Source organism: Crocodylus siamensis, chromosome 1, assembly GCF_052110815.1.
Source record: "Crocodylus siamensis isolate JL-2025a chromosome 1, ASM5211081v1, whole genome shotgun sequence".
Taxonomy (NCBI): domain Eukaryota; kingdom Metazoa; phylum Chordata; order Crocodylia; family Crocodylidae; genus Crocodylus; species Crocodylus siamensis.
The window spans coordinates 86,527,908-86,552,494 of NC_143395.1; the positions used below are offsets into that span (position 1 = coordinate 86,527,908).

At 41.0% G+C, this 24,587-nt stretch overlaps 1 protein-coding gene across 2 annotated transcripts in view; it reads right to left on the bottom strand.

Annotated features, from left to right (window-relative positions):
* Positions 1-2,520: 2,520 nt before the first annotated feature.
* ATG5 (autophagy related 5) overlaps positions 2,521-24,587 on the bottom strand; it is a 153,000-nt gene continuing 130,933 nt past the window's right edge. For both annotated transcript variants that reach the window (XM_090037351.1, XM_090037357.1), the window contains exon 8: positions 2,521-7,531. In XM_090037351.1, the coding sequence (XP_089893477.1) occupies positions 7,395-7,531 (137 nt within the window). In that variant the 3' untranslated portion in view covers positions 2,521-7,394. The remainder of the gene's footprint in view (positions 7,532-24,587) is intronic.

The window sequence follows — 24,587 nt, forward strand, 5'->3', positions numbered from 1 at the left end:
CCTCCCCAGTTGCCATGAGCTTTCAAACATAATGGCCAGTGGTTCTGCAATCCTATCAGCAAATACCCTTAGCACGTTCAGGTGTATTGTGTCTGGCTCCATGAACTTGCCCACATTCAGCTTTTCTAAATAGTCCGTAACCTGTTCTTTTGCCATTGCTGGCTGATCATTTTCTCCCTAGTCTGTGCTGCCAGGTGCAGTAGTCTGAGAGCTGACCTTGCTTATGAAAACTGAGATAAAAAAGGCATTGCATACTTCAGCCTTTTCTGTATCATCTGTCACCAAGTTGCCTCCCCTATTCAGTAACAGACCCACAGTTTCCCTGATCTTTGTCTTGTTTGCTGACAAACTTGTAGAAACCCTTCTTGTTACTTTTCACACCTTTTATTAGCTGCAACTCCTTTTACAATTTGGCCTTCCTGATTTTTATCCCTGACTGGCTGAGCAATATTCTTATCCTCCTCCATAGTTGTTTGTCCAAGTTTCCACTTCTTGTAAGCTTTATTTCTTTTTCAGTTCCCTGAAAAGACCAGCTAGGCTTAGCAGGGAACTCTTGCCATACTTGCTAGTCTTTCTGCACATTTGGATGGTTCATTTCTGCGCCCTCTCTCCAGGACTCCTTTCCCCACTGAGACTCGCCCCCCACAGGATTCCGCCTATTGGGTCCCTAGTGAGTCAAAGTTTGCTTTTCTGAAGTTCAGGGTCCTTACTTTGTTGTGCTTCTTTCCTTTCCTCAGGATCCTGTACTCAAACATCTCATGGTCACTATTACCCAAGGTGTCATCCACTTCTACATTCTCTACCAATCCTTCCTGTTTGTGAGCAGCAGGTCAAGAATGGCATGGCCCATAGTTGGCTTCTCCAACACTTGCACCAGGAAGTTGCCCCCAGTACTTTTCAAAACCTTTCTGGATTGCCTGTGCAGTGCTGTGTTGCCCTCCTATCAGGTGTTAAGGTGACTGAAGTCCCCCATGAGAACTGGGGCCTATGATCGGAAAATTTCTGTTAGCTGTTTGAAGAAAGCCTCATCCTCCAGGTCTGGTGGTCTATAGCAGATACCCATCACAACATCACCCAGTCTTTACTAACCTTTTGGCAGTGGTCCACAGTCTAACCCCTTGGCAGCAATACTGAGCAAGTACTATGCTGCTGGCATCATGAATTTTTCTCTACCATCCTGAGGAAATGGGTGTGTAGGAAACACAATTTTCTGTAGCAACAAGCAATGCTGGAGGGTCTCACTTAGCACTTATGTAACAGGAACAGGGAAATTGGCCTATGACTTCAAGGAGAAGCCTAGAGTTTTGGGAGTATTTTAGTATCAGTAATGTTAATCACTCCTTATAAAGGTATGTGCCAAGGTCCTGCTCCTGTAAAAACTTGCATAGTCTTAATTTAACAAGTTAAACTTCTTCACAGTAAGGATGGCCAAAATTTGCCATAGTTATAACAGCTGCAAAAGGTTATAACTTCCCAATAAGGACAAGTGTGAAGTCCTGCACTTAGGACAGAACAATCTCATGCACTGGTACAGACTGGTTAAGCAGCACCTCTGCAGAAAAGAACCAGAGTGGACAATAAACTGAATAAGAGCCTCATTGTGGCATTATTGTGAATAAAGTTAACAGCATACTGGTCTGCATTACCCAGGAGCATTGCCAGCAGAGCGAGGGAAATGATTCTTTCCCTGTATTCAGCACTGGTGAGGCCACATCTGGATTACCGTGTCCAGTTTCGGGCCCCCCATTGCAGAAAGGATATGGACAAATTGAAGACAGTCCAGCAGAGGGAAATGAAAATGGTGAGGGGGCTGGGACACACAGCTTATGAGGAGAGGCTGAGGGAACTGGGCTTATTTAGCCTGGCGAAGAGAAGACTGAGAGGGGATTTAGTAGCAGCCTTCAACTACCAGAAAGGTGGTCTGAAAGAGGATGGAGCTAAACTGTTCAGTGGTGACAGATGACAGAAGAACCAATAGTGGCAAGTTTCAGCAAGGGAACTTTAGGTTATATATGAGGAAAAACTTTCAGAAGTGGGGTAGTAAAGCACTGGAACAGGTTACCCAGAAAGGTTGTGGAATCTCCATCCTTGGAGGTTTTTAAGACCCAGCTAGACAAAACCTTGACTGGGATGATGTAAATGTGGATGGTTCTGCTTTAAGCAGGGAGTAGGACTAGATGACCTCCTGAAGTCTCTTCCAACCCTATATATATATATATATTATGATTCTATGAAATAAGCACTTGGTCTTAATGTTACGGTCAATTTTTTTCAGTAACTGCAAGAATGCATTTTTAAAATCACTTTCACTTTGAATGGGTTTATATGCAGTATTTATCATAAAAGATACAAAGATGTTTTATATATATATTAAGTAATAGAAATTGAGTGAAATTCAATAATACAGAGTGCAAGACCCTTAGAGTCTGATAAGAATTGCCACTATAAACAAATATATATGTATATATAAAACATCTTTGTATCTTTTATGATAAATACTGCATATAAACCCATTCAAAGTGAAAGTGATTTTAAAAATGCATTCTTGCAGTTACTGAAAAAAATTATATAAAAGCATTTTTTGTCAAGCTTATTTCACTGCATTTTTATTCATACACAGGCCTATACAGCAAATGTTATTTTTATGCAATGAAGTTGTTTTAAAATGAAAACTCCAACTGGCATCTATTAACTTAGGGTTGTAAATCAATTAACACACTTGCATACCAAAATATGCAAGTTTTATTTTCCTAATCATAAAAATGATCAGGCCTTCAAAATCGAAGTTATTGCCATAAAACCAAATTGAGAAGTTTCTGATTTTTGAGGTGACAGCATAGAAGTGCAGGATCTCTCTGAACTGGCATATTGTGTATAAAACTCCATGACAAACTATGTACTTACCATCTGATAGTTTTGTGGCAGTCAGAATAAAATACTCTCCTGGGCTATACTGCCTTGTCTCTTACTGTCATTGGCAAGCACATTATAGAATTCAGGAGGGCCAAAATGGCAGATCTCGTCAGTGGCCAGACTCCATTTCCCAGGAATCCCTGGCCATGCAGCTCCTGGACAGTCTGCATGCAGACCCCAGGAGCGTGGGGCCATGACAACACATGGCTGCAGAACCAGGGCTCTGCCCCAGACTCGCCCCCACACTGTCATGGCCCCACGCTCCCAGGTTCTCCATGGAGACTGGCTGGGAACCCATGGACAAGGTGCATGGCTGGATGAAAAACTGCTCCAGGGCTGGGATCTTGGGCCAGAGACAGTGCAGGCCCACAGCAGAGCTATTATCTGCTCCCTGCACTCCTCTGCCCACAGAAGCCATGCTCATCATAGGGGTGTGTGGGCAGTGGATCACAGCTCTGGCCCTGCGCTGTCACTGCCCCAAAACCCCAGGGTCTCCCTAGCCCCAACCACCCATCTTCCATCTTTTTCCCAGCCATGGCCCCATCCCAGCCCAAGCCAGTACCCTGCCCATGTGGTAGGTGCAAGGTGCATGGGCCAGGGTGCTCCAGGAATGGGGCTGAGTTTGGCTGCAGATGCCAGAAAGAGCCACTGTCAGAGGGGTTGCTAGGAAATTGAATCCACTAGACTGAAAGCTGCCGAAGGGCCAGACTTTGCCCACCCCTGATATAAACCCTTTAAAAAAAAACTGATCAAGATCTTGGGACCTCAGTGGTCTGGGAATTAGATGCCTTCCTCCGAGTACTGTCTTAAATTAATTGGCAAAAGAATAATTATGTCTAAAATGGCCAACATTGTGCTTTAGCTTAAACGTATTTTCAAAGTTTCATAGATATTAGGGGTTGGAAGGGATCTTACAGGGCATTGGGTTCAGCCCACTTGCACTTGGGTAGGAAAGACTGCTGGGGTCAGATGACCCCAGCAAGATGTTCTCCATGTCCCTCTCTTTCACTTTCTGGTACACTTGCAGAAAATAATCACATTCCCCTACCAACCTTTGTTCTGCAAGGCTGAGCAAGAAAAGCTCTTCTATTTTCTTCTTGTGAATAGACTCTCCATTCCCTTAATCACAGTAGCCACTTGTGGAAACTCTGCCAGTTTGTTTATTTTTTCTTGAACATGCATGACCACAACCCGTTGCAGTATTATAGATAAAGTCTTACCAGTACTTCAATACAACAGCATTAATCTTTCCCTGACCTGGGAATATGCTTTCACTGATGAATCTCAAGACTGCATTTCCTTTGCCATAATCACAGTGCTGGTTCATAATCATTCTGTGATTGACAAATATATCTAAACCTCTCTTCTCTGTTACTTCCTCCTGATAAAATCTGTTTATAGTGGCAATTCTTATCAGACTCTAAGGGTCTTGCACTCTGTATTACTGAATTTCACTCAATTTCTATTACTTAAAAGATTGCCCAGTTGTCTTACTTTATGATGTGCTAGCCTCTTCTTTATGGATGATGCTTCCTTTGTGTTGGAAATGTCATTAGCACATTTCTACTTTTTGTGCCAATGTTTTTAATATTAAAATTAATATTTTCATTAAAATAAAAGAGAGAGACGGTGTTTAGTACTTAAAGGGCAGGAATTCATATCAAAACGGGATCCCTGACTGCAAGTTTCATTAATTGTACACGTGATTAAATAGCCACAGAAAATCAACTTTTCTTTTCCTTCCAAAGAGGAGGCAGCAGTGATTGTCAAATAAGACTGACATACGCTGAAAGTAGCAAGCAGTGTTCGATGTAGTTTTGAACTGTAACTTACTAGATACACTGAGAACTTAAATTTACAGAGATATCTTGCTTATCTGCTCCTTTTCAAAAGCATTAAAATTAATTTATTAGACAGACCACATTCTTCATCGTGAAAAAAGAAATGCTGCTTTTGATTTTGGCCCAGTTTAAAAGAGAAATATTTAAATTAAAACACAATACATTTTCTGTTGCTACCAGGTTTTACAAAAATAATACAACAATACAGTGAAAATAAAACTATAAAGTAGAAAAATCTCCCTGTGATTAAGCTCATATAAAATAAATGCCTAATTCCATTCTTGGGATGTTAAGTCTCATTTAGTGTAACCTTACCAGTTCCTTATATAAATTCATTGACTCTCATTTAATTGATTTGTAAATGTTTATTCCTGTTGTCACTGCTTCACACAGCTTTGTTACTGACAGTGCATCTATTTTTCCACTTAAAAATAAAGACAGACTCAAACTTTATTTTACTTTTTTTTAATAAACAATAAAGTTTAAATAGTTAAAATTAAAAGAACCAGTCTATAGTAGAGCCAAGTATTATATTTTGTTTCCATTCCACGCCAGGCTTTAGATGTTGGACTTATTAGTGGATGAGGGTCTTGAGAAGAGGCTTATGTTTAAAATACTGGTGTAATATAAACAGAGTATGCTAAGATAGAAAATGGCTTAATAAAAGCCACATTACAACAAAGATAATAGTTTTTGTAGCTTACTTAGTGGGCTGTCTCTTTTAGTATTTTATTTTGCCTTATTAATGGAAAAGTATACCAGTCTTCTTATTTAATGGTCTACAAAATATTGGCAAGACTGAATTTCTCCAGAATATTGAGACATTTTGTCCTGCTAGTCTGAAAGTCAAAATACCAAAGGGAGAAATCCAAATGGAACTGAAAATTAGAATCCTTTAACCAAACCATCCAGAATGCACTGTGTTTCCATTCGGCATAAAAATGGATCAATAATTATTTTACTAGGTCTTTTTTATTTCTTCAAATCTACATATTTACAACATATCTATTTCACTTTCACTTTTTCCTTTGTCTCTCCTTAATCTAATTTCTGCCTTTATATATCCTTAAAACAATTCCTATTTGCTTCTGTTCAACCTCAGTCACACTGTCATTTTTTATTAGCTTTTTAGGGTTTTTCTTTCTTTCAATTTCTCCACTGTCTCAGTGTTGCTTTTTTCCTGTCTTTGTGCAGGAGTCTGCTTTGTTTTTTCATCTGTATACAGGTAAATGATCCTATGAAGAAGGCCAGCAGGAAAAAAGGCAACAGCACTGTGACTTACTAGGCCATTAGCGAGCCATAGCTTCAGTAATAATTTCCAATATTTTCTCTTTTGGTGAGGTTGCATTTCTTCAGGAAAACATTTAGTTGATAGTATATTTATAACACACTCTTGTGCCACAACAATCAAGACTGTCAGACAAAGCAATGCAGCACAATTGGATGAATATACCGTAACATGGAAAGCTGGTAGGGTCCCAATAGCAGCTGCAATGAAGAAGGTCAAAAAACATTAAAAAAAAAAGTCAGATTGTGAAAAATATATTTGTAAATTAAGGGAAATCTATTTTGATGAGATTTAGGCTTCTAAAATTCACAGGCTGATTGCCACAGTAAGAAAATAAATTCAGATATAATGAAGAACTAGCTTAGAAAAGGCTCAGCTTCCAATATTCAAAATTATTAAAAACAATACATCTGTTTATTATATTATGACTTAACTGCCTTCTAGCCTATGGGAATAAAAATAGAATGGTATGATAATCTGTAACATCCTTTTACATTTTTCTTTACTGATTAAAGAAAATATTCTCACAGAAAAGAAGTTAAATTGGCAAAGAGAAATGACACCACAGATCCCAAGACAAAATTACCCTATGACATTACCATTTTAATGAAAACTGGTTTGAGGGATTAGGGCATAGTCTAATATGCTCTAATATATACTAGGACATTTTTAGTGACCAACTGCTTATAAATCGTAATATTTGTGACTTGGTTTGTATGTTCTTAAATAAAACATGCTCATAGGTTTTATTTTAAAAAAATCTCACTGCTTGCTATCAAAGTTAAAAGACCATATGCATACGAATAGACATACTGTAAACATGAAATTCTCATTAAGGAAAATGGGTCTACTGTAATTTGATCTTTTACAAAAAGTTACTACAAGTTATTGATAACTGAATCTCTCCTAGTGTCTCATTTTCTAGAAAATTAAACCAACATTTCCACTCTCATCAAAGTTGAACCACTAGTACTTTAGGAAATACCCATGTTTATTTGTTCATCAGAAATACAAATCAAGTGGCACATATTTCCATTTGCTCTTCAGGCTGACAGTTTCAACTTCATTACATTTTACAAGAAAAGAGCAAGCTTACAGTGGTCCTGTAAAGTCTTTCATATTGCAACTGAGGTTTAAATGACGACAGTGGAGAAAAGCAGTGGTGAAGCAAAGTAAGACCAGCCCAATTGCCCTTATCTGGTGATGAGATCTTTTTTCCTGTTTGGCTTGCAGCAGTGAATTTTTTTTTTCTGGTCAGGTTGCCTCCACCAACCCCAACAGAAGTAAAAGGTTGACTTGCCCTGATAAATCCATCTCAAGAATAATTCCTTGTATCTGATATAGATGATCCTTCAATCTGTAGGTCGGGGAATGATACTAATGTGAAGAAAATTATCAGGATAACTCATATGTTCACTTAGCCACTGTATTGGTGTTTCCAGCATTGGCTCAATTCCATGAATCATTACTTGAATCTTCTTTTCACCATCTAATTCAATGAAAAATAAAGACGATTAATAAAACAAACACAGCTCAAAACTACTTAAATAAGAACTTGCATAAAAGTTTAATTTACAATAGGCTGAAATTAACTGCTTTGATAGAGTAATAAATTGTACTACAAGCTTCATAAGACCAAGAAATATTGATATGGAGAAAGTTGAGAATGTTGCAGTTTGCATCATGTAAAACAGACACGCTGAGATAAAATGAATTCTGAGAAAAATTCTGTTAAAGTGAAACTTAATGAAAGTGCCAGTCTTCTTTATTACACTTACAGTTCTGTCCTACAGAAATAACAGTTTTATGTTAATAACATGCTAAACACAACCCACGTTTTCCAGTTATAGAAATTACGCTAAAAAAAAAAAAAGACAGCACAGATGATATGCCTTGCTTTAGTGAATGACCCTCATCTCCAAAAACGTAATACTTTATGTAAATAGAATTTTTAATTTGTTTATAAGGGTTCTGGAAAAGGTGTACAGTATATAATAAATCAGGTTCTATACATCACAAATAACTGGAAAACCCTGGAATTTATTAATTTTACTGAGTATTATTTCTCAGTTTAAAGGCTCTAGCAACATAATTGGGTTACTCAAAGTTAAATGAGTTGGTACCAAATCTTCCCACTTTGTTTCATTTAAATAAATGCACGACTTAATTTCTACTACAACAGAGATCTATTCTAAGAATATTTCAATTCCTTGTATTAATAGTTGTCCCAAAAGATGAAAAAGCTTTGATCCTTCAATTCAAATGATGGGAACCAGCTAAAACAGCTGACACAATTGCCACAAAAGCAAAACTGGTTAAAAAAATGCATCATTTCTCAATCTTGAAATGAGAAGTAAAGCCATTTGAAATCCGCTCAGAAAGACAGTTAAAAGAAAAGTAACCAGTGACCTTTTATTGTTTACGTGCTATACTTAGGCACACGTGCACAGATCTACCAAGTAAAATCAGCATTCACTGTCCCTCAATGTCAGTGCTCTCCCTATTTGAAAGCCAAAACTCTGATGTTCCCAGAGGATGAAAGACTGTGCTGCCACAGGAATATACACAGGATAGCACATTATAAGAAACAAAAGGAAAATTGCTGGTCCTCTTAATAAGACGACCATGATTCTCCATTTGCAAAACAAGTAGGATGTTATTTGTGTTCTGTAACCAGGATAAAGGCCTGACAACCACCTCACAACCAGCTGCCAGATATTAATTATTAGACAGATATTAAATACATTAGAACCCCTTGTTATACAACATCAACAGTTACAAGTTACTGTATCAATCTTGAGAGCAGAGATGCAGTACTGCATTTAAATAAACTTAAAAAAAAAAGCTTGTTATATGATACCAGCAGTTACAAGTTTGCAAAACAAAATTGAGGGTTCAGATAACTGAGGATGTACTTTATTTCAACTAAGCACATTCCTAAATTTGGTTTAAATCTTAGGTCTTGGTTCCACAAAAGCACATGGCATGCAGGCATTCTCACTGGACTCCGCATACATGTTTTCTGCTTTAGGGTTTTCTTGTGGACAGAGCATAAAATGGGGTGCTGCCATTTTATAATGAGCTCTGCTATTTTAGATCAGACATTTTGATAAGCTTAAAATGGTATCAGTCAGACTGTAATAATTTTACAAGGCCAAAAGGCAGCTTGCATTAAGTATAGCACTTATAATGGGAAGTTGTTACACCATGATTAAAACAGGTATTTCTTACCAAATGTAGCAACACATTTTGGGTTTTTTTTAACAGCTTTCAAAATACAAGCCTGTACACAATACTCTACTGGTTAGCCATACTGTTGATTATATCAGTCTATATTATGGAATTATTTAATTTTAGAAAACAATTTTACCTTGCTCTATATATATGCAAACTAGACAGCAGAGAGGACAAGGGGGCTTTTTTGGACTTGGCTATTCCTTTTGCACTTTGATGCACTGCACACCAGGAAAAATCCACATAGTTTGAGAAGCAAATACATTTACTCTAACTGAAATATAAATAACGAGGTCAAGACCTTTCACTCCACATGCCACACCACGAAATACACTAGTTCCAAAACATTTGGTCACACCAAATTTCTGCATCAAAACAATTCATTAACAATTTAAATTTCAAGACTCCTAGTTACAATGAATTATACCATGGAAGTATTTATACCTGAAGAATGTGTACGTAATAAAGTTCAAAGGGGATATTAAATATAAAATATATTTAAAGCAACACTAATTTACAACTTAATTCACTGTTTATATAGAACTGAATCGTCTTTGCTATTTTCCTCAAACACAGATCCATGTTTCAGTAAGGTTCCCATCTTTCTCTCCTATTTAACCCTATATTCAAATCATAACTCCTCATTTGCAATTGTCAAATTTGAAGAATAACAGATGATAGTCCAGATACTATCCTGCCTCTAAAATATCTAAATTCCCCTCTACATTTTACATTTATGCTGCAATCACTGTGTTAATCATGGCATAGATGGCAAAAGTGCACTCAATTTAAGGTGCCATAAAATGGCAAACTGGCCATAAAAATATAACACATAACATTTTTATGGCTGGTTTATATGGCACCTTAAATTGAACACACAGCAAATCTGGTCCAAGGCCAACAATCTCTTGATTGCCAACTTCTGTCCTGAACAACTGAAACCAAGATGAAGCAAGCAGGAGGCTCACTACACCTATATTACAATGGTTGGTATTTAGGGTACTTGTCTAGGGAGGGGAAAGGCTGGGTTCTAGACCCTCCTCAACCAGAGGGTGTTTGAATCCATATTTCCTATTTTTCAGGGAACTTCCCAAACTACCGGCTTACAGGCTAGCCATGTCTGACAGCATCCTCCATACCTCCTGCTGAAGCTGGGTGTACACGATACCACCTCTAAAGGCAGCTGCAACCCCCCCAGTAGCCACCCTAAACCTGTTCTGTACTCCACCTTATCAGCATACTGTCCTGCCCTTGCCTACTATGCCTTGATGCAGTATTTATATAATTTGGGAGGCTGCCCTCAGACCATTAGTGTGACATTTCTGGTGCTTTATTCTGCCCTTCTCAACATTAGGCCACCTCATTCTGACTCAATCTGTTACTCTAGGGCAGCGATTTTCAACCAAGGTGCCACAGCACCCTGGGATACGATACCTTGAGAACCTGTTAAGGGTGCCATGGGGTGCTGCACAATGTAAGCACTGTTAGATTTACAAACATGATCCAGTTAGGTTTACAAACAAGATAAACTTAGAGATTTCAAACACAAACAGACCATTGTTGTGGTCTTTTTGAGTTCTCTGCAACAGAAAAACTGCTCTACAATTTTTATCTAGGCAAAAAAAAGAGTGAAAATTTAGAGCTAGCATTTTCCAATGAGTGCTCAGGCTATCTAGAAGTGCTCCAAGTCTAAAAAGCTTAAGAACCACTGTTCTAGGGACTGCTTGCCCTGTATTCAGACTCAGTCCATTGCAGTCAGGCTCCACACAGGGTTGGTCATCCTCAGTCTAATACTGCAATGTATGTCCTCCTGCTTTGCATCTTCAGTGGCCTCCCACCTCCCTTAAACCCACCCCCATGCCTTGCGGCTAAACATAAACACAGGAAACCAAATTAGCAGGCTTACTGCTCTGAAGCCTACCTCTCTGCACTCAGTAACAGGGGTTAGGGGCCTCTGTTACACTAGACTATCGAGGAAAAAGGAATGCAAGAGTTATTAGGGCCAGAGTGACAGCATTCCAAATACAACCTGAACCCAAGGAGGAAGGCATGCTTCTGCAAGACACTTAGTCCTGGGTTCTGCTTCCTGTTCCCAGTGTTATTTATGTATTTAATCAAATAACTATTCAGTAAAATGACTGGCATTCCTGCATCCAGTGCCAGATACATTTTTTCCATTTAGCAGTGTAAGTATGTCCCATACAGTCTTCTACCATGGATTAAGCATGGGATATCAAAATCACTTTGTGCCTCAGTATACACCCAGACTCTGGGCTCCTTGTGGGTTGGATCTAGCTTGGGCACGGGGTGATTTCAGCCTAAGGCACGTGATGGTAGCAGTAGCTCCAGCTTTGGCTCCTACCATGGGCCCCATACCAGGGTGGCAGCTGCTGCCACCACCATGTTCCCCATACTGCAGCGAGAGCTGCCACTGCTGATGCATGTCACGGCTCTGGCTCTGACATGGGTGGCTCCAGCCTGGGGTGACAGCAGAGCCACTGGCTGAGGACATGGGACTGCAGCAATAACAATGGGCAAAGCAGGCAGAGCGTGAGTAGTGTTGTGTCTGTACTCATTCACCCTCTTGCTGCTGCTTGCCATGACCACCAGGGCCTAAGGGCCTCAGATTCTGTGGCAGGCCACTCCCTCTTTTCCATGCCCTCCCTCCCCCCAATTTCCAGTGGCCTGCCAACAACTTGTCGAATGGATAGAGTGGCTCCAAATGTTACATCTGGTCAACTGGATATATGTTTGACATCCCTGGATTACTACTAATGGGATGTGTAGACTGAACGGGGGCCCTAAAAGGAACAGAAGGTTTTTAAAAACACCACTTCAATTTAAGGCAAAGTAAACCCCGTATCATGTACACCTGTGTCTTACCTGCCTCTCCAGTGGCAGGGAGGGGAGGGCAAGCTGACGGTGGGCAGAGCAGTCCCTAGGGAGGGGGGGCTTGGGGCTTCCCTCCATGTCAACGGTGGCTCCCCCCAGGCAGCACCTGTCCACAGGCACCCAGCTCAGGTGGACCTGGAGGGCACCACAGCCGTAGAGAAAGGACTAGGTCCCCATGCAGCTCATGCAGGCAAGCAGGCTTCCGGGGGGGGGGGAGGGGAGATCAGGCTTGCTGCTTTTTTTTTTCCTTTGGTGGAGCCTGCCTTCCTGGGCTGTTGCCAGGCTGCCTGCATGGGCTGCCTGCACAGTCCCTGAGCCACACAAAGTCCGGTGCTTTGCTCCATGGCTGTAGGGCAGTAAACTAAAACTCCTCAGAGGTGTTGTAGTTTGCTGCGCCCCAAAGTAATTTCAGGTGCATTATACCACCAAATGTGCTACAGCCGCTGGAATTAAGACACAATATGATGCTGATGCATGCAAACACCAGCACCATTAAAGCGGTGCAAAAGTATTTAACTCACTTTAAAGTGCCATGCACACATACCCCTCATTTCATCTACACACACCCAATGACTAGATTCTCCTCTGCTAAAAAGTCAGTTAACCCACTTCCACGGTACAAGGTTCAGAAAGCAAAGAAACAGAGCTTGCGACGGAGGATCTCTCACAGTGCATCCCTGTGACTTTTTATATGGCTGAAGGAACATCTATAAACAAACTATATACTTGGACAGGGGTTTTCAAGCTTTCTGGGTCAATGTACCCCTGGTGGCCAGTTGATGAGGGGGGGTGGGGGGGAGGGGAGTCCACCAGCAGCCGACTGATGACCTGGGGGGGGGCATCCCCCACAGCCAACTGACGAGCGTGTTGGCAGCAGAAGTGCTGGCAGTGCCCACTGCTGAGTACCCCTTGAGGCTATCCCAAGTACCCCCAGGGGTATGCATACTCCCAGCTGAAAACCCCCGTACTAGGGCTACCAGGATAATTCTTGCCGAATCTTCCCCAAATTCTGAGAATGCTTGGGAAGCATTCTTGAAGTAGAAGGACCATGCTATCTTTAATGCACTGGACAGGCATTCTTAACTGTACCTCTTTAGAGCAGAACTTTTGACATTTGTTTTCTCTGGCCAAAAATGACACCATTTGACAAATATATCTTGGATTACATTGTCACTTATTGGCCAATTCTGCTCGGATTATCTAGACAAAATATAGAATGGCTCCTATTTAAGGCTTAGGAAGATAAAAAGATACAAAGTCCATTAGAAGCAAGTTGTTATATGTTGATATGATTCTCCATTACCGACTCATCTGTCCAAATATAAGAACCCCTGCAAGGCATGTAGCATTGACATGTGGAAGGAACCAGAAGTGTTAAATAGCCTCTGGATATTATCTAAGAACTATGCAAGGAATGAATGGTCAGAAACATTCTAGTCATTTAGCAATGACAGGAGATGAATTTTCATTTTAATTCAAACATTTTAGTATGAAGTTTCAGACCCATTTCAAATGTATTAATCCATATACATATCCTATTCTACTTTCAATTATACTAAATTTTAGGGCTCAATGACATTTTGTAGCAATGAAATTCCTACACATAGTTGTGTCATGTGAAAAAATTTCCTTGATCAAATTCATTTTAATCCCCTTCAGATGTACTGAAGGACTCCTTGCACTTGTATTATAAAACTGTTAACAGAAGTGTTCAATCTACCTTCCTTAATTCATTTATTATCATGAATACCTTTACCTTGCCACTTTTTACTGGTTTCTTCTAATGTAACAAGTCTAAAACGATCAACCCAAATCTGGTTCTACCTATAGAAGGGTCTCTTCTCCCAAAGTTAAGGCAGGAGTCAGTGAGAAGCAGCAAGAAGTTCTGCAAAGCACTTCAGTTGAAGCCATATACAATGAAGGCAATTCTGTGATTCTTGTCTTTCTGCATTCGTACACTCATTGAGGAGGCAGGAATATTAATTCTGGAAACCTGTAATAACAGGAGCAACCTCGCCTGACCACTTCTTATCTGCTGTGCTGGCTACAGTAGTATGATTTGGCTTATGCTGAACATTTGCACACCCAGCTGGTGGCAATCCTCTAGCTTCCACACATTCTTTCCCAGAATTGTTCATACTGAGGGATCCAGCATAGCCAGAGGGCTCTTTTATACATCTACTGTTCTAACAGTGACTATGGACCTATTTTTGGTCATTTTCTTAGAAGCTTGTATCTTGAACAAAATGAAAGAGGACAAAGGAATTTTTTCTATCCAGGCTACTATCAGCCTGACCCTGGGATCTACTGTCACACTGCTGGGTCTTTGTTTTTCTGATCCCCAAAACAAAGGTTTTCACTAGACTGCAAAGGACAAGGAATTTAGATAATATCACTTCCACTGGGTTAAGTTAAACTCTGAACACCTGGAAAGTGATCTTGCAATTCCTGCCTTAATTGTATCTTTTTTCTTTCCTGCAGTATCTCTCATTTTTTCTATCTTTCTCTTTTTGTCTCTCTAAGTATCCAGCTTAGCTGGCCAAGATGTATCAACTGTTGCAATACTACTGTAATGTAACTCCTTAAATAGGCCAACATGGATAAAAGTTTATCAGGCTTAGAGTGGTTGATAATATAACATTAAGTTCTTTGATCTCGTAGCTAGTTTGCAAGCTAAAAAAAGAAAGACAAAGATGCATTTAACCTGTTTCTTTTTCAACCAATTGCAGACATTTTGGTTTAGAAAACTGGACTTAAATATCAGCAGCTTAAGACCATATGAATTGACAACCCACCCGAGAACAGGTACTATTTCCATTACTACCACCTATGCCTGCTATGGAGATTTTTCTCTATAAAAGACTATTCCAACTGAAGGGGAAAAAATAAAAGCAAAAAATTGTAATGAAAGCTTTACTTAACTTTAAATTTAAAACATTTTAAATTTACCCATGTGCATTCCATAAAAGGTTTTTAGTGGAGTTGTAGCAATAAAGACAAGCCAGCAATAATTTAACTAGCAAGCTTAAATCACACTTTAAAAAGGTTTTAGCATCTCAGCAAGTATTTTCAATTATCCAGTACCTGCCAGGTCAAGATGTACCAATCATCAACACCAAGACATATAATTACATTTGAAGTAGATATTTTAAAAATAAAAACTTTCCACAAAATAGTTTTATGTCCCTTCCCTGATAAGTAAGGTTTCCCACATAAGCTTACATTGCCTTAACTAATTCTGAACCAGTGTTGTAATTAAATGTTCAACTATTTACAAAACATCACGGTTGAAACTGGAAGCCTAGTGCAGTAAAATTTTCTTTCAAACTACTCCAGTGCAAAACGGCCCATGTTTCTACAATAGCATCATCATTTTTAATAATATGGGTCATCCCAAATAAATTAAAAACAGTAAAATCTTTTTTTACTTATGTTATGAATACAGACAGACATGCACGTGCATAGAAATACTGCACTTGCTTTAAAAGAATTACAAACTCCTTGCCAGTATACCAGGATGTTACTTGTTTTAAGGATGTAGGCAGACAAGGTTCTTTGGGTAAATCTGATAGCTTTTATTAGACCAACTAAAATAGTTGGAAAAAAAAGATTGCCAGTATACCTAAACTTTCATATTCCTAAATATCTGAGATAATATTTTTTAAGCTGCAACATTTAAAATGATCCCTGGGAGTTTTCTTAACATTCTAATGGGTATCTATCTTTTATATAGTACCTTTCAGTTAATCAAGTGAATTTGATCATTTATTGCAAGACAGAACCTTGGACAGATTACTTTTGTTGCTCTGTAAACATACATAAAATATTAATAGAGTAGCCTATTTTTAAATGAGAAGAATCAGTTTATCTGCTGGGTTTTATTAATAAAGTCCTTAGAAGAGGAACTTCAAGTATAACTATTGTTATAATTTGAATACATTTGCCTTCAACGTGATAGGAAACATATACAGACTTTACGGTTACTATTTCATGTAGTGTATCTTTTTCCTATTTAAGAAGGAAAAAACTGATTTGTCATTTTGGTTTCATTATATTATGTATATACAATATTGTTCTACACTCCTTAACCAAGTTCCTTAATTTACAAGCAACGTAAAATGGCAAATGGAGATGAGCTATTTGATTAACCTAAGAGAGTCTGGACAGTTTTGTTCCGTGTCTGACAAATTCTTTAACCTCTGCGAAGTTGATCAGTAAAAATCCAGCTAATTGAATCCATCGATGTGAAAAACCACAGGCTGAAGTCTGTACTGCATACATCATGCTGAAAGATTTTTGCTTCAGCCATGGCGGTAATAGTCAGTGGGGTCAGGTCAAAGAGGGTTAAACCGAGCCAGGATATAGCCAGAGGAATACATCAAACACTGATTTTAAAAGGGCAATTAATCTTAGACAGAAATGCTTCCTGGGGAATGAGATCTCAATCTTAAGAGCAAACTACATGATGTAGCAGTAAAAATGTACATATACAAGCTTAGAGAGCTTTCATCCTGTGATCACAAACAGAAGGGCAGTGCTGTTTATCAGAGAAATACAAACCCTTTCTAAAATACTTACATTCACTTCTTCCGGGCCTGTATTCATTGAGAAATAAATATCTTAATGAATACATAACAGAGTACTATTCAAGTACCAATATCAATCAAATACATTTTATGTGCACACACTGCAAGTACTTTTGCACAGCTACTGCCTTAAAAAAATATATATTTATTCAATTCTGCTACAGTAAAATTGATCAATTTTTTTCTGAAAATTCAGGGTAGCACAGACTGAGGGTTACATGGTAGCTGGAGGGCTTCTGGAGATTAAATTATAGCAATGTGAGCACCATTTTTTTAATTAACTGCTAGGAACTGCTCCATATATCAGATACGAAGGGAATCAAGCAAAGAGGCCATAACTGATATCCTAAGAGTAGAGTTGTTTAAGATAGTTCAGAAAGTATTTTCTTGCCTCTTAATACCAAAAAATGCAAAGAGGAAACTTATGGCACATACTTGGAAGTGGATGACAAACTAAATTTGAAAAATTAACATAATAGATACATCTAAGCTAAATTCTGGAGATTCAATGACTACGGGGGAATTTAACACTGATAGGAAAAAAATTCTAGTCTTTGCTGAAAGAAAATGCCCTCCAAAATACAAGAACCACCTGTAAAGAAAAGCTGGAGAATTATTCTCCTAAAATGAAGTTAATCATCTAAACTATAAATAACAGGCATGTATACAGTTGGTATATTCAGTTAGAAAACTTTGTTAGATCCTAGCTGAAAACAGTGAGGCTTAATATCAGGTCTTGAGAATGGATTACTCTATTTAATGGTTCTTTCTGGTGAAGATGCTATTACCAATGTTCTGCTCACCACTCCACTTAAGCTCTTCTGTTTTTCCAGGTCTCTCCTTTTTGATCTCCTACCGTGAGATGCTTAATTCCAATGAGCTCATGAGATATGCAGAATGTAAATGTACAGAAGTGAGAACACCAGGGAAAAGAAGAAGTTAAAGGGTACACATGAGGACCAAAACCATGAGCCACATTATAATATCTAGATTTTCTAGCCTGGCACATACAGACCTGTATCTGACTCTTTGTTTGGATCACAGTCCCAACATCCATCTGTGGGCTTTAACAACCTGGTTGAGAAGTCCACTTTCCAGAAGTCTTACTGAGCAAACTGAAGCCTTCCACAGCCTGCAGCTGCTTTAGTATGGTCCTCTCCAACTTCTATTGCCAACTTCAGCCTGCCAGGTGGCACTTTTTTTCCTTTTTTTATAGTAAAGGAATCAATACAAGTATTCACGGTGTGCATGTGTGCAGATGTGTACATGCACACAAGTAATATTTTCAGAGGCTACCAGTATTCTTGACTTTGAAGAGCACAGGTATGTGGGGAACTGGGGAAGCATGAATGTTTTTGATTGTAATATATCTTCAATGCCTCATCACCATCTAGATTGCTGTTTGTGATCCATTAGGGATCACAACTGAGTGGCTAAGAAGGTGAGGAGACCTCGGTTCTATTCTAGGTTCTGCCCATTGGGACTATATAACATCCCACACAAGTCATATCACCTCACTGTTCTTCCATTTTCTCCGTTGGTTAATCCTGCCTATTTAAACTACAGGCTCTTTTGTGACATGAATCTGCTTGTCCAATGCAAATGTAATTGGGGTTCCAATGTTCTCTGGGACTTGTAAACAGCACTATACCACACAAGTTAGAGCTGGCCTTGAAATACTGACAAAACAAATATTCTTTGGAATTTGTCAAAGTAAAAAGTTTCTGCTACAATTATTTGATTTTTAGGTAGATCCCACAGAAACCTGCATTCCAGGTGCAGATTTCTGACAAACTTACCTTGTTTCCTGATAATTATCCTGACCAGCTCCTTGACAGCCCAGACATTCAGGTCCACAGCAGGAAGATGGTCCTAAGGCCAAAATCAGGTTGGTACACTTCCTGTTGTTGACCACCAACCTCACTGCTCCGGGACCAAAACTGCTTCTTTTGTAGAGGATCTCAAAAGTTTGGGTGTTGTTCCAAATTGGAACAAAAACAATTTCTGAAATAGCGAAATCCTCCACAAAAACAAAAATACCTTTCTCCACACTACTCTAATAATATTAGTAAGTTTAGTAAATCTTGTTGAGCCTAAATAAAGTCACTCATTTTCTAACAAATCTAAAATATAACTAAAATATAAGTCTGGCCATAACAAATAACAGATAACCTGGTTGCCTTTTATGATCAGGTCACAAAATCCTTGGACGCAGGTGTCGCAGTGGATGTAATCTTTCTGGACTTTAGGAAGGCCTTTGACACTGTCTCTCACCCCATTCTTATTAAAAAATTAGGCAACTTGGCACTGATACCTACACAGTCGGATGGATCACAAATTGGCTAGAGGGCCGCACCCAGAGAGTGGTGGTGGATAGGTTGTTTTCAACCTGGAGGGATGTGGACAGTGGAGTTCCCCAGGGCTCAGTCCTCAGGTCCATACTGTTCAACTTCTTTATCAGTGACTTGGACGAGGGGGTGAAAAGCACCTTGTTCAAATTTGTGGAAGACACTAAGATGTGGGGAGAGGTGGGCACACTGGAAGGGAGGGAAAGGCTACAACTAGATCTGGACAGGTTACAGGGGTGGGCGGATGAGAATAGGATGGGATTCAATACTGACAAGTCCAGGGTACTGCACCTAGGGAGAAAGAACCAGCAACATACCTACAGGCTGGGGAACTCCCTTCTCGTCAGTACAGGGGCAGAAAGGGATCTTGGAGTCATTATTGATTCCAAGATGAACATGGGTCACCAATGTGAGGACGTGGTCAGTAAGGCTAACCGCACCTTGTCATTCATCCACAGATGCATCACTAGCAGGTCCAAGGAGGTGATCCTTCCCCTCTGTGCAACATTGGTCAGGCTACAGTTGGAGTATTGCATCCCATTCTGGGTGCTGCACTTCAGGAGGGATGTGGACAGCATTGAGAGGGTCCAGAGGAGGGCCACTTGCATGGTCAAGGGGCAGCAGGGCAGGCCCAACGAGGAGAGGCTACGGGACCTGAACCTGTTCAACCTCCACAAGAGAAGGCTGAGAGGGGATCTGGTGGCCATCTATAAGCTTACCGGGGGGGACCAGCGGGGAATGGGAGAGTCCCTGTTCCCCTGAGCACTACTGGGAGTAACAAGGAATAATGGCCACAAGTTGATTGAGAGTAGGTTCAGGCTAGTCATCAGGAGGCAGTACTTCATAGTCAGGGTGGCTAGGATCTGGAACCAACTTCACGCTCCTACCCTGTGTGTCTTTCAAAAGGAGGCTAGATAATCACGTAGCCAGGGTCATCTGACCCCAGCATTTCTTCCTCCCCATGGCAGCAGGTCGGACTGGATGATCTGTCCCTTCCAACCCTATCAACTATGAAACTATAATAAAACTAATTATAAAACCACCGCTGGTAGTATAGTTTCACTTAGGGGGTCAAACAAATGTCCTAAAGCTTATAAGGTGGACTAGAATGACCTTTGTGGTATATGTCTCCTATTCACAACTCCTCATGGTCTTGCATGTGCCCATACACAGAAGTTTCTGTATTTCTAAATTCCATAGAAAAAGCAACACTACTTTTGTTGACTGTCAGCAAACTGCTGGGTGGAAGAGGAGAGGTCAGGATAGGAAATGTGATTCACTCCCAAGCCTGACTCAATGACCTGCCACCAACAGAAACTGAGTAAGGCTTCACAGATTCACCGGAATCCTAATATGCCTACTTCAGCAAAACTGACCCCAAGATTGCAAAGAAGTGTAACGTGGACTCAGAAGTCTGCTATTGTAGTCATGAGTGGATCTAGGATTTTGGAAAAGGGGGTGCAGAAACAGCAAGCTATGCTGCATGGGTGGCTGCACCCTGACTTCCAACCCAATCCTCATCCTCTGGTGGGCAGTCTGAACCACAGAAGTGAGGGATATTTTTTTAAGTCCCTTAAGAAGGTAAAATCTTCCTTCACCATTCCTGCTCAGCCACAATGTTCCCTTCCCTCCCCACCCAACACTGCTGCTGTCCTCAGTTGATGGAGAAGGGGGTGGGGGGAGGGGGAGAGAGAGAAAGAGAGAGAGAGCCCCATTCCATTCCAGCCAGGCTGCATGTGGAACCAGTCTTGGCAACAGACAGCAGCAGCAGTGGATTGGTTCCCTTCCTCTGGGCCTGCTTCTGGGCCGCGGGGGAGAAGGAACCTGCTTGCTGCTGCCACAATCCTAGTCTGAGCCCAGACAGATCAGGCAGGAGTATCTCAGTTGTTCCCCACCCCCTCTCCTGCCCTAATAGGACAGCCAGAGGCAGCAGTAGCAGTGGGCTAGGACAGTGGAGCAGGGAGGGGAATAAAGGAGGGGAGGGGGTGTACTGCTGAATGCAAGGAGAAAGGAGGGGGATTCTTATTCCTCAACAGATGCTCCCACAGCACCCACCCTAGATCCACCCCTGGTTGTAGTGGGGTTGTTAAGGTTCACAGTAAGAAGGGATCCTACAGATCCAGCCCCAGGCTTTGGAGGGAAGGTTCAATGAACATTCCAAATCTCACTGAAGTCTGGTCTGGCATTCAGGAAAATTTCTAAGCCATCCTTGAAAGACTCTCAAATACTGTATGATAGAAGGATCATCAAAGGGCACTTTAAGTCTTGTGGGCCACCATTCTCTCTGAGTTTACTGGAGAGACCCTCAACAAGCCTTCTGAAATGTAAAAATTGGCATGCACTTGCCAGTCTTATAGGTTAGCCAGGACATCCATACATTTATCTGTATGCACCTATGCTATAAGAGCCATGCTCCCTTCTGAAGTATACAAACAGGTTTTATTACCAAGGCAATTCAGAAAGTCATAATAGATTCATAGATGTTAGGGTCAGAAGGGACCTCAGTAGGTCATCGAGTCCGACTCCCTGCCCAGGGCAGACAACCCCAGCTAGATGCTTGTCTAGTCTCCTCTTGAACACCCCCAAGGTAGGGGAGAGCACCACCTCCCTTGGAAGCCCATTCCACATTCTGGCAACCCTTACTGTGAAGAAGTTCTTTCTAATGTCCAACTTAAATCTGCTCTCCATCAATTTGTGGCCACTGTTCCTAGTTACTCCAGGGGGTGCCCTAGTAAATAGAGCACCTCCTATTCCCTGCTGCCCTCCCCTGATGAATTTATAGGCAGCCACAAGATCACCTCTAAGCCTTCTGTTGCAAAGGCTGAAGAGATCTAGGTCTCTCAGTCTCTCCTAATAGGGCCTTGCCTACGGGCCTCTGGCCATATGAGTGGCCCTCCTCTGAACCCTCCCAAGATTCTCCACATCCCTCTTGAAGTACGGCACCCAAAACTGGACGTGATAATCCAACTGCAGCCTGACCAATGCCATGGAGAGGAAGCATCACTTCCTTGACCTGTTCATCATGCATGCTAAAGTGCAGATAGCCTTGTTGATCACTTTGTCACACTGACGACTCATGTTCATCTTGGAGTCAACTATGTCTCCAAGGTCCCTTTCTGATCTAGAAGGTCATCCTCCAGCCTATAAGTGTGTTGGTGGTTCTTTTTGCCCAGGTGCAGCACTTTACACTTATCTTTGTTGAACTGAATCCTATTTCGTTCTACCCATTTGTCCAACCTGTCCAGATCTGCCTAGATACGTTCCCTACTCTACCATAATTTGGTATTTTCTGCAAACTTGGACAGGGTGCTCTCTACACCCTTGTCCAAATCACTGATTAAGACATTGAACAGCACTGGCCCAAGGACCAAGCCCTGTGGGACTCCACTGCCCACATCTTTCCAGGTCGATATTGACCCATCCCCCACCACTCTCTGGGTGCGACCCCTAAGCCAATTTACACCCACCTGACCATGCAATCATATGCAATCACAGCCTGTCAGTTTATTTACGAGAATGGAATGCAATACCATATCAAAGGCCTTCTTAAAGTCTAGGGAGATGACATTTACCTTGACTCCAGCATCTAAGCATTTTGTGACCTGGCCATAAAAAGAAACAAGGTAAGTCAGGCAGATTTACCTGCAGTGAGCCCATGCTGATTTCCTTTCAGCATTATTTACCCTGCAGGGCTCCCACAAATATGATCCTCAATGATTTTTTCCAGAGTCTGCCCAAGGACAGAGGTGAGACTAACTGGCCTGTAGTTTCCTGGTTCATCCCTCCTCCCCTTCTGGAAAACAGGGACCACCACACTGGCCCTTTTCCAGTCCTCTGGGACCTGACCAGAACACCATGAGTGCTCCAACAGCTGTGCCAGCTCTCTGCTATGACACTGGCCAATTCCTTCAGCACCCTTGGATGACATTCATCCGGACCTGCTGATTTGGACACATCCAGCCCCTCAAAGTGCCCCTTCACTAAGTCTGCGCTAACAGTTGGTGGGCTGGTGTCCCTCCTGTGTCTATCTGTGATCCAACTGGGAGATTTGTCTTGGTCTGTGTCTAGGAATACAGATGCAAATAACTCACTGAAGAGTTCAGCTTTGTTCCCACTCTCTGTCACCAATTGCCCTAGTTTGTCCTGTAGGGGTCCTATGCTATTCTGCGCCTTCCGTTTGCTCCCTATATACCTGAAGGACTTTTTGTTGTCCTTAATTTTTGTTGCTGGCCTACGTTCGAATCCTGCTTTGGCCTTCCAAACCGATTACCTGCAAGTGCAAGCCAGGAAGGTACACTCCTCCTTGGTAGCTACCCCGTTTCCACAGCCTGTATACCTCTTTCTTTGCCCCTAGGCTTTCCTGGACTTCCCTGTTCAGCCAAGAGGGCTTCTTGGCCCCTTTGCCCCCTTATGCACAATGGGATTTGTCTCTGCACCCGTAGGATTGCTCCTTTGAGGAACGACCACCCTTCCTGAGCCCTCATTTCGCCAATGCTCTTGAGCTTTAACGCCTCACTAACTAATCTCCTGAGCACACTGAAGTTAGACTTTCTGAAGTCTAGCACTTCAGCCCTGCTGGTTAGTTTACCCACCCTTTGCCGGATAGTGAATTCAATCAGTCAATGGTCACTACCCCCTAGGTTACCTTCTATCTGTAGATTCCCCACCAGGTCATCCCCTGTAGCTAACACCAAGCCCAGCAAGGCATTTTCCCTAGTGGGATCATATACTTCCTGTGTTAGGTGGAGGTCCTGTATGCAAGTTAAGAACCTATGTGAGCGGTTAGATTTGGCTGACTGTTCCTCCCAGCAGATGTCAGGGTAGTTTAGGTCACTCATGACAACCATAATCTCTCAACCATACAGCCTCTGAGAGCTGTCTGGAGAATACCAGGTCTAGCTCATCCTCCTGGTGTGGCAATCTATAGTAGAACCTCACTACTAAGTCCCTTTCTCCCCAACCCCCTTGTATCCTGACCCACAGTACCTTGGTTTGGCCCTCCTCTAATCCCAAGTCAGGAAGGAAGGGAGAGTGCACCCTGTTCTAAATCTCTTTTTGCTCCTCAGTTCTACATCAGAGTATTTCAGATCATTTAAAAACTGAAAGAACTACCAATACAAGAAAAAATTAATGTGAAGTTAAGGTTGCAGCCACCCATCAGTGGTAAAAGTGCACTTCATCTTTTAAGAATGGTAGTTTAAAAATATGTATATTGTATATTAGAAACCATTAAATACAGTGTGCAAAATGTAACAAACAATGTAATCCTTTGGAAGTATAAGCATTCATAATTAATGTAGTCAAACTACCCTGGTTTTATTCCTATAGAGATGGCAGCCCACTATTTTCTCCTTCTTTGCAAGTTAACAATTGTGTTCTATTACTCAGAACCAGAACACCAACAAGTTATCTATGTAAAATAGCATATATAAATATCTCATATAGGGGAGAACAATTGCATAAAAAGAGCAAAAGTTTAAAAAGA